Source organism: Mauremys mutica, chromosome 7, assembly GCF_020497125.1.
Source record: "Mauremys mutica isolate MM-2020 ecotype Southern chromosome 7, ASM2049712v1, whole genome shotgun sequence".
NCBI classification, from domain to species: domain Eukaryota; kingdom Metazoa; phylum Chordata; order Testudines; family Geoemydidae; genus Mauremys; species Mauremys mutica.
This window is the reverse complement of record NC_059078.1, coordinates 70,507,914-70,518,872: the sequence shown is the minus strand read 5'-3', so window position 1 is coordinate 70,518,872 and position 10,959 is coordinate 70,507,914. Positions and strand designations below refer to the sequence as shown.

The window sequence follows — 10,959 nt, the reverse complement described above, 5'->3', positions numbered from 1 at the left end:
ATTTTTACATTTGATTTTTGTCCAATTGTGTCTAATGACAGTGACCTGGGGCTTTTAGAGCCTGGGCTTTTTAACTGTATGTTTCTTGGCATTTAATAGACCATGATTTGCCCCGGGAAGTTATGCTAGACATCAAAATAAAAAGAGTGGGTAGGTCTTCTAAAAATGCAGAAAATTGCACTTCATATTTCAGAGTTTAGCAGCCCTCCTGAGTGGCCCCTGTAAAGGTGCACTGCCTCCCACAGCCTCTTCGCTTTGGTTTACCCACCATGAACTACAGTAAGGAAATTGTGTACACACTGGAAGTCTGAACATGAACCTCACCTGCTCAGACAACACGGAGGGCTCTGTAGGATGCAGCATGGGTTGCTGTGACTCACTTTAATAGACCGCTGTGGCCTGATCAGAGCTAGCGATCAAGCGGTCGCCAAAAGCTTCAGTAAGATGGCTAACGATGGACAGAAACTGAATATCCAGCAGGGCCACCTTAAAGACCTAGCTACAGAGCAATCTGGGTGGTGGTGCTCAATCCTTTTGGAATTTGCCATGATGATGATAATATGGCTGGATTAGGGTGGGGGGGAATTGAGAGGTGAATTCTATTAATAGCCCCTGGCACTTTTCAGAATACTCCATAAGCTCTGGGACATTGCTGCCATAATACTGTATCACACAATGGCTCTCTGGGTAGACTTGACCACGCCATAGTCTGTCTTTTGGAATGGGCACCAGTGGGCTTTGGCCAGCTGTTACAGCACTAGAACAACTCTCTTGTCCAGTAGGACAGTAGCTTTTATGTGAGCCATTTTGCCATGTAAGGCTGGGGACAGCTCCCTGCACAGAAAGTCAAAAAATGGCTTTGCCCTCCACAGATTTCAATTAACGGGCAGTCCTGAGAGCCACAAGTTATTTCTCCAGTGGGTGCAGTTAGTCCCAGCCCCAGTCTAGACACCCTGCAATTCAGTTTGGCAATGATAGATACAAGGCTCTTCATTCCATGTCATTTGCAGCTACTACCTCAGCCTGCTGACAAACACTTCTATCCTGCTCCCTTCCAAGCTGCCAGAGAACTGGGGGAGACTGCAGCACCCTGAGGTGCTGGAAAATGGCTACTGTGCCCCATGGAACAGTGCATTATAGTATTTGCCAATGAAAGCCTAGAACAGTGGTCCCCAGTGCAGTGCCCGTGGGTGCCATAGCGCTCGCCAGGGCATTTATGTGTGCCCACCTAGTGCCCAGCAAGGGAGAGAAGCCGTGGCCCCGCGCCTGCCAGGGACAGAGAACTCCGGGGCTGCAGGCTGTGGGTGCCGGTGTTCTCTGTCCCTGGCAGGCGCGGGGCCGCAGCTTCTCTCCCGCCTCTCTGGTGCTGCAGGCTGCGGGCGGCAGTTCTCGGTCCCTGGCAGGCGTGGGGCCGTGGCTTCTCTCCAGTTTCTCCAGGGCTGCAGACTGCGGGTGCTGGTGTTCTTGGTCCCTGGCAGGCGTGGGACCGCGGCTTAAGCCGGAGAGAAGCCACAGCCCCGCGCCTGTCGGGGACAGAGAACTCCGGGGCTGCGGGCAGCAGTGTTCTCTGTCCCCGGCAGGCGCGGGGCCAACCTAGTGCACAGCAGGGGAGAGAAGCCGGGGCCCCACGCCTGCTGGGGACAGAGAACTCTGGGGCTGCAGGCGCCTGTGTTCTCTGTCCTCCCAGCTTCTCTCTGCACTGCCCAGAACTGACGCCAAAAACAAAAAAAATGCTCCGGCTCTGCAGAATGGATGGAATGCCGCCCCATAGCATGTGCTGCCCCAGGCATGTGCTTGCTCCACTGATGCCTGGAGCCAGCCCTGCATGTAATTGTTGGCGTCCGCCACACTCTTCTGAAAACATGAATGTGCTACTGGCCACAAAAAAGTTGGGGACCACTGGCCTAGAACATTAGGTTTAAAGAGGGCCTTTAAACACCCGCTATCCTTGGGGCTGAGAGCGCCTTGAGCTAGCTGCCAGGAGTGTCTCAGAACCCCCTTTTTAAAAAGCACAGACAAAAGTGATAGGTCTGGCTGGGCCTATGTGATTGTAGTGATTCAGTTCCATGTGACCACAAACTGAACTTCAGTACTGCTGACCATGCTGCAGCCAGGAGTCACACAGGTGTGCAGAGCCCCAGGGGCTAAAATAGGATGCCAGCAACAAGGTTTCGTCTGTCCTTGCAGGCATGAATGAACCAGATTAAAACGTAGTAATTTCAGCCACAACCATCTTTAAACACACATGTGCTGGAAGTATTTTGTAAGTCAGGTTCTAGGAATCGTTCCCCCCCAGACTCAGCATAGCACTTTCTCCCCCTTAGGGATTGTACATCCAGGCCTCATTTCAAACGTCAGCCCTTTTTTGCTGCTGCCGCCTTAAAAAAGTTTAATTACAGGGGTTTTGGGTGTGTGTGTGTAGTATGGTTCATAGCTTATTAAAATGGGTTTTATTTGTGGCTGGTAGCTTATTAAAATAGCTTAAAGACATTTATTCAAATATCACGTGCGCACACACCCAAAAAAACAACCATCTGAGCAGAAACCAAATATAGAACAATTCTTCCTCAACTGTGGCTTGTAATGGAAACTGGCTGTGCAAATATTAACTGAGCCTGAATGCGCCTAGCTGGCAGATGATATATAAATGAGGTTGACTCACTTGCCACACAAATCAGTAGCAGAGCCAAGAGTCCAACCCAGGAGACGTACAGTTTCTGTGCTAACCACTGGGCCTCATCCTTTGCTCTGCGTAACATGATAGAATTTAGCAGACATGTTCATTTACAGCACAGCTAATTTACAAAGTGCGTTTTGGAATAGGCCATACAATTACTGTTACTCTCTCTGTAACATTCTTCTCTTTTTAACAGAAATAGAAACATATGTCTGCTCACCAGTGGCACTTCTGCTCTCAATTAAAGCTAGCCCCAATTGAGGCAAGTAGGGGGTGGTTGTGGGTTTTTTGTTAAATGTCTGTCTGACATTGCTTTTTTCTCACAACTCATTTTAAAAAGAGGTTCTTTAAAAAGGAATAGCCTAGACAGCAAGAAAGCCAGTCAAGGAGGCACAATGCCATTAGTTTGGGAAAGTGAACTATTTATGTAACCCAGAGGTGGGCTTCTTTGGTGGTTAACTGTTGGAAGGAGCGATTAAGTCCCTTTTCAAGAAATAAGAAGTCTTTGCTGGCAGGGAGAACACCCTTTCAGACAAATTTGAGATCCAAAGCACTGCTAGAAAGGCTAGACAGCCTGGATCTTTGTACACAGCTCCCCTTGCTCTCTCCCCACCCAGGACTAGCCTTCTATAAATATGGGCAGCGTACTTGCCTTGGTGCCTAATGGCACTCTCACTCATGTCAATGAGTTACCCTTGTTCAGATCACAAACAAGCATATTGTTTCCTCCTGCATATCATCAATGTAAAAAACCCAGGTGATGGGGCCTGGAAAGGAGCCAATGAAATTATCTCTGAAGTGCAAATGTGGAATCATGTTTACTGCTGAGGAACTGCATGTTATTTTAATTCATTGATCCAGATTTGCTACTTTCACTGACAAAATCTGAAATGAAGATAAGTGTTATACACTTAAATCAAGACTGGCTACTGGTGTGTATAACACTTATGTCATCACTTCATCCCTTCTGGAGGACAGGAGTTAAAACCTTACCCCATGTGCCTGGAGACACTTCCTCTCCATAGCATAGACCTCTGAACACCAGAAATCTGAGGGGAAGATTCCACCACTCCCTGTCTCACAAGGCGGGAACTAGGTGTGTGTGCAGGAGGAATATTTGGGGAGGAGGGACCTGGCAAAGAGCACTTTGAGGCCTGGTGATGGGAAGAAGGCCATTAATAAGCTGCAGTTTCAAGGCCAGGCCGCCCAGAGGATTCAGGGGGCCTGGGGCAAAGCAGGGGAGCTGCGGTGCTTGTACTCACCTGGCAGTGGTCCAGGTCTTTGGCAGCACTGAAGGGCCCCCAGTGCCAAAATGCTGCCAAAGACCCGGAGCGACTGAAGGGCCCCCCACCACTGAAGACCCGGACTGCCGCCGGGCCAGGGCTCGAGGGGCATTTTGGCGGCGGGGGCCCTTCAGTCACTCCATGTCTTAGCACTGAAGGGCCCCCCGCCGCCAGGGGCGGCTCTAGGAATTCCGCCACCCCAAGCAGGGCGGCGCGCCGTGCGGGGCGCTCTGGCGGTCGCTGGTCCGTGGCTCCTGGGGACCTCTTGCAGATGTGCCTGCGGAGGGTCCGCTGGTTCCGTGGCTCTGGTGGACCTCCCGCAGGCACGCCTGCGGCTGCTCCACCGAAGCCGCGGGACCAGCGGCCCCTCCGCAGGCACATGTGTGGGAGGTCCACCGGAGCCGCGGACCAGCGGACCCTCCACAGTCATGCCTGCGGGAGGTCCGCCGGAGCTGCCTGCCGCCCTCCCGGCAAAATGCCGCCCCAAGCGCGCGCTTGGCACGCTGGGGTCTGGAGCCAGCCCTGCCCGCCGCCGAAATGCCACCGAAGACCAGGCCCACCGCCAGGCCAGGGCTCCCAGGGCCCCTGTGGGGCCTGGGGCAAATTGCCCCCCCCCACCCCAGGCGGCCCTGTTTCAAGGAAAAGATGCAAACACAAACTTTCAAATCCAGCAATCAGGTTTGATTTTAAGGTCTATCTTGCCAACAAGAAGGGCCAGAAACCTTTGGTTTAGCTACTTGGGGTGAAAGCTGAGAGTAGCACTTACTTCTAAATGGTTTAACCAGGGCCTAGAGTCTTCTGCCATAGGATATAAGCAATGTTCATCTAAGTGAATGAGAGTCAGTCCTATCCTGTGCCAAGAGAAGACTACTCCTGAAAGATAGACTTGGTCAGGAACGGAGCTACTGGAGTTAAAAAGATTCCAAGTTTAACAGTGAATGGCTCTAAAGTTAACCACCTGGCTTTTCTAAGAACATGTACAGACACTAGTTACCATGTGACAAAATTCACTCAGGTGAGGACAGCCAGCCTAGGCCCTCTGCTGCATTTATCTTCAGAGGATTGCTGAGTGGTGGAATAGTACTGCTACTTGCAAAGCATACCCTGCATCTCCAGTGTGCTGTGAATGGGGTCTTTGTGCTAAGTCAACATGGAGGGTGGCACTGCAGGTGAGGCCATTTATCCAGATCCAGTGGCCCAATCACTCTGTGCAAATGGTAGAAGAGTCCCCTATGTCCATTCCATAGGCCCGAAAAGCAGCCCTGTCCCAGCTCTGTGTTTGGGGATGGGGTTAGATGTCCCATCCCTACCATAGTTCACTCACAGAACTTCTGCAAATGGGCTTTAGGTGGATGAAGCGAATTTCATGTCACCCATTGAGGACAACTGAGCAAAACCAGTCTTGAATTCCTGATCCAAGGGGGGTTTGGAACTAACAAACTGTTCTGGTACTAACAGCACATCAGAGGGTAAATAATCTTTCACTACTGAGATGATATGTTATGATTTTAACTAAAAAAAAAGTAACTATTAGTCTGATGGAATGTTTGCTTGTTTTTACAATTTGTGGAACTAACAAATTTTAATATGTTTTAACCAAAGTTCTTGTAGGGTACTTAAAACAATGCATACTAAATATACTCCTTTAAATGAGAATTTAATATGTTAGACATTGCCTTGACAATCCCATTGTATTTCAGAATACAAACAACAACTGGTTGCACAGACAGTTTATTATCCTCTCCTGTTGTGTACATTGATTTAAGTATTCAGAATGACTTTTACCTATGTACAAATTTCATCTTAGCTTTAAAAACCAACTGACTTGCAGTGAAAAAGCACTGTAGTAGTATGGAAATCAACTCTGGTAATCATTTCATTAACAGATGATAAGGAAAACTATCAGGATAGCAGAACTATGAGAAACATGTTAATTATTCATAGTCAGTACAACAAGATAACACCACACCCATGTTATGTGTGGTGTGCAAGTAGCATGTTACCTACATTCAATAAACTTGTAGACACTTGCAGACAACACTTAGGCCTGGTCTACACTACGATTTTAGGTCAAATTTAGCAGCGTTACCTCAATTTAAGCCTGGACCCGTCCACACGACAAAGCCCTTTTTTCCCCCGACTTAAAGGGCTCTTTAAATCAATTTCTTTATTCCATCTCCAACGAGGGGATTAGTGCTGAAATCGGCCTTGCCGGGTCGAATTTGGGGTAGCGTGGACGCAATTTGATGGTATTGGCCTCCGGGAGCTATCCCAGAGTGCTCCATTGTGACCGCTCTGGACAGCGCTCTCAACTCAGATGCACTGGCCAGGTAGACAGGAAAAGGCCCATGAACTTTTGAATCTCATTTCCTGTTTGGCCAGTGTGGCAAGGTGCAGGTGAGTGCAGATCTCATCAGCAGAGGTGACCATGATGGAGTCCCAGGATCGCAAAAGAGCTCCAGCATGGACCAAATGGGAGGTATGGGATCTACTCGCCATATGGGGAGACAAATCCATGCTAGCTGAACTCCAGTCCAGTAAACGAAATGCCAAAACATTAGAGAAAATCTCAAAGGGCATGAAGGACAGAGGCCATAACAGGGCCATAAAGCAGTGCTGCATAAAAATTAAGGCGCTAAGGCAAGCCTACCAAAAAAACAGACAGGCAAACGGCCGCTCCGGATCAGAGCCACAAACATGCCACGCTGCATGCCATGCTAGGGGGTGCAGCCACCACTACCCCAACCCTGTGCTTTGACTCCATCAATGTAGAATCATGCAACACAGAAGCGGGTTTTGGGGATGAGGAAGATGACGAAGAGATTGAAGATAGCTCACAGCAAGTAAGCGGAGAAACCGGTTTCCCCAACAGCCAAGATATGTTTCTCACCCTGGACCTGGAGCCAGTAACCCCCGAACCTACCCAAGGCGTGCTCCCGGACCCTGAAGGCAGAGAAGAGACCTCTGGTGAGTGTACCTTTGTAAATATTACACTTTGTTTAAAACTAAGCATGTTTACTGATTAATTTGCCCTGGCATTCGTGGCCTGTACAGCTACTGGAAAAGTCTGTTAACGTGTATGGGGATGGAGCGGAAATCCTCCAGGGACATCTCCATAAACCTCTTCTCAATGTACTCCCAAAGCCTTTGCAAAAAGTTTCTGGGGAGGGCGGCCTTATTCCGTCTGCCATGGTAGGACACTTTACCCCGCCATGGCAGGTAACCCATATGTCTGTTAGTCTAGAAGGTGCCACAGGACTCTTTGCTGCTTTTACATATCCAGACTAACACGGCTACCCCTCTGATACTTGACACATAGTCTGGAATCACTCCATAACAAAGCATGGCACTGTATGGTCCCAATGTTTGCTGGCATTCAAACAATATCCGTTCTTTATCTTGCTGTGTTATCCTCAGGACAGTGATATCATTCATGGTCACCTGGTTGAAATAGGGTGCTTTTATTAAGGGGACATTCAGAGGTACCCGTTCCTGCTCGGCTGTTTGGCTGTGGCTGAACAGAAATGTTCCCTGCTGTCAGCCATGCGGTGGGGGAAGGGGTGAAGCGTGAGTGACCTCACACACCAAAACAGCAGGCCCTCAATACAAGAGGCAAAATGCGACCTTGTAACGAAAGCACATGTGCTGTGTAACGTGAACAGTAAGGTTTAACATGAGAGTGTACCCATTGTTCTCTAAAATGTGTCTTTTTAACTACCACTCTCCCTTTTCCTCCACCAGCTGCAAATGTTTCTCCTTTGCAGAGGCTAGCGAAGATTAGAAGGTGGAAAAAAAACTTGGGATGAAATGTTCTCTGAGCTCCTGCTGTCCTCCCACACTGACAGAGGACAGCAGAATGCGTGGAGGCAGACAATGTCAGAGTGTAGGAAAGTGCAATATGAACGCGAGGAGAGGTGATGGGCTGAAGATGATAGGTGGCGTCAGCTTGCTGACAGAAGGCAAGAGTCGATGCCCAGGCCGCTGGAAGATCAAACCCATATGCTCCAGCATATGGTTGAGCTGCAGGAAAGGCAGCAGAAGCAAAGACCACCGCTACAGCCCCTGTGTAACCAACAGCCCTTCTCCCCAAGTTCCATTGCCTCCTCACCCAGATGCCCAAGAACGCGGTGGGGGAGCCTCCGGCCACTCCACCCCAGAGGATTGCCCAAGCAACAGAAGGCTGGCCTTCAATAAGTTTTAAAGTGCAGTTTGGCCTTGTCTTTCCCTCCTCCCCCACCCCTCCCAGGCTACCTTGGCAGTTATCCCCCTATTTGTGTGATGAATTAATAAAGAATGCATGAATGTGAAGCAACAATGACTTTATTGCCTCTGCAAGTGGTGATCGAAGAGGGGAGGGGAGGGTGGCTAGCTTACAGGGAAGTAGAATGAACGAAGGTGTGGGGGGGGGTTATCATCAAGGAGAAACAAACAGAACTTTCACACCGTAGCCTGGCCAGTCATGAAACTGGGTTTTCAAAGCTTCTCTGATGCGCACCACGCCCTCCTGTACTCTTCTAACCACCCTGGTGTCTGGCTGTGTATAATCACCGGCCAGGCGATTTGCCTCAACCTCCCAACCTGCCATAAATGTCTCCCCCTTACTCTCACAGATATTGTGGAGCACACAGCAAGCAGTAACAACAATGGGAATATTGGTTTCGCTGAGGTCTATCCGAGTCAGTAAACTGTGCCAGCGAGCTTTTAAACGTCCAAATGCACATTCTACCACCATTCTGCACTTGCTCAGCTTATAGTTGAACAGCTCCTGACTACTGTCCAGGCTGCCTGTGTATGGCTTCATGAGCCATGGCATTAAGGGGTAGGCTGGGTCCCCAAAGGATAACTATAGGCATTTCAAATCCCCAATGGTTATTTTCTGGTCTGGGAAGAAAGTCCCTTCCTGCAGCTTTTGAAACAGACCAGAGTTCCTGAAGATGCTGCACTGAAAAGTACCCTTTTCAGTTTATGTACTCGCTGGCTTGGTGCTCCGGTGCCAAGATAGGGATATGGGTTCTATCGCCCCACCACAGTTAGGGAATCCCATTGAAGCAAACCATCGACTATGACCTGCACATTTCCCAGAGTCACTATCCTTGATATCAGCAGATCTTTTATTGTGTGGGCTACTTGGATCACAGCAGCCCCCACAGTAGATTTGCCCACTCCAAATTGATGCCCGACTGACCGGTAGCTGTCTGGCGTTGCAAGCTTCCGCAGGGCTATCGCCACTCGCTTGTGAACTGTGAAGGCTGCTCTCATCTTGGTATTCTGGTGCTTCAGGGCAGGGGAAAGCAATTCACAAAGTTCAATGAAAGTGCCCTTACGCAGGTGAAAGTTTTGCAGCCACTGGGAATCGTCCCAGACCTGCAACACTATGCGGTCCCACCAGTCTGTGCTTGTTTCCCGGGCCCAGAATCGGCGTTCCACAGCATGAACCTGCCCCATTAACACTATGATGTGCACACTGCTGGGACCCCTACTTTGTGAGAAGTCTATGTCCATGTCTCTGTCCTTATCACTCTCGTCACTGCGCTGCCGTCGCCTCCTTGCCTGGCTTTGCTTTGGCAGGTTCTGGTTCTGCATATACTGCAGGATAATGCCCATGGTGTTTACAGTGCTCATAATTGCTGTGGTGATCTGAGCGGGCTCCATGATCCCAGTGCTTTGGCGTCTGGGCTGAAAAAAGGCGCAAAATGATTGTCTGCTCTGACGGAGGGAGGGGCGACTGACAACATGGCTTACAGGGAATTAAAATCCACAAAGGGGGTGGTTTTGCATCAAGGACAAACACAAACAATTGTCACACAGAATGGCCCCCTCAAGGATTGAACTCAAAACCCAGGGTTTAGCAGGCCGTTGATTTCACAGAGGGAGGGAGGGAGGGAGGAAGCAAATGAATACAAAACAAATTGGGTCTATTTCTTGTTTTGATCCACTCTATCTATCTTTTACATCTTTAGGCTGGCAACAGATGGTGCAGTTCGACTGCTAGCCATCATCATCTCCTGGGTGCTCGGCAGAAGATGGGAATGACCTGGCTGAGTCACTCCCATCTCTGCCTAGGTGCCCCTGACTGACCTCACTGAGGTTGGCTAAAAGAGCACCCAGGAGTACAACAATGATGGCTACCGCTCGTAATGCACCATTGCCAAAAGGCAATGAGCTGCTGCTGTGTAGCAATGCAGTCCCACGTCTGCCAGCACCCAGGAGACTTACGGTGACAGTCAGCTGTGTGGGCTCCATGCTTGCCATGGTATGGCATCTGCACAGGTAACCCAGGAAAAGTGCAAAACGATTGTCCGCCATTGTTTTCATGGAGGGGGGTGGGCCTGACAATGTGTACCCAGAATCACCTGCGACACTGTTTTTGCCCCATCAGGCATTGGGGTCTCAACCCAGAATTCCAATGGGCAGCAGAGACTGCAGGAACTGTGGGATAGCTACCCACAGTGCAACGCTCCAGAAGTCGACGCTAGCCTCGGTACTGTGGATGCAGTCCGCCAACTTAATGCACTTAGAGCAGTTTTTGTGGGGACACACAATCGACTGTATAAAAACGATTTCTGAAAAACTAACTTCTATAAATTCAATCTAATTTCGTAGTGTAGACATACCCTTAGACAATTTTATTTTACTTGCAGCCTTCTTCTGGATGGCTGAGCATCTGCAATGCCTATTGACTTCCATTGGAGTTAAGGGTGCTCAGCACCCCTAAAAATCAGGCCCATGGTGTCTCAGGTTGGCCATCCAAGCATTCAGACACACAGAATCAGTGGTTGCTACTGAAAATTTTGGTTGTAGGGTCAAATTCTCTGCTCAGATATAAACACGCAACTTCCACTGAAATCAAGAGGAGTTTTGCCAGACTCACTGAGGTGAAGTTAGGCTCTTATTTATGTTTTACGTCCCATGAGCCAAATTCTAGATGCACACAAACTCTTCAGCTTCCAAGGGAAGTCATATGGGGGCATCTCCAAGGACAGAAACTGGCCTAATGGC

At 49.3% G+C, this 10,959-nt stretch overlaps 1 protein-coding gene across 2 annotated transcripts in view; it reads left to right on the top strand.

Moving 5' to 3' along the window:
• Nucleotides 1-8,082, top strand: part of TMEM254 (transmembrane protein 254) — a 34,362-nt gene extending 26,280 nt beyond the window's left edge. The window contains exons 6-7 of one of the 2 annotated variants that reach the window (XR_006581091.1): nt 6,733-6,927; nt 7,702-8,082. Coding sequence is in view for 1 of the 2 variants with exons in the window: in XM_045024322.1 (XP_044880257.1) it covers nt 6,733-6,766 (34 nt within the window). In the remaining variant the exon portion in view is untranslated. Of the gene's footprint in view, nt 1-6,732; nt 7,255-7,701 lie in introns of those variants that run through there. The other variant, XM_045024322.1, reaches the window with a different exon arrangement.
• Nucleotides 8,083-10,959: the final 2,877 nt, after the last annotated feature.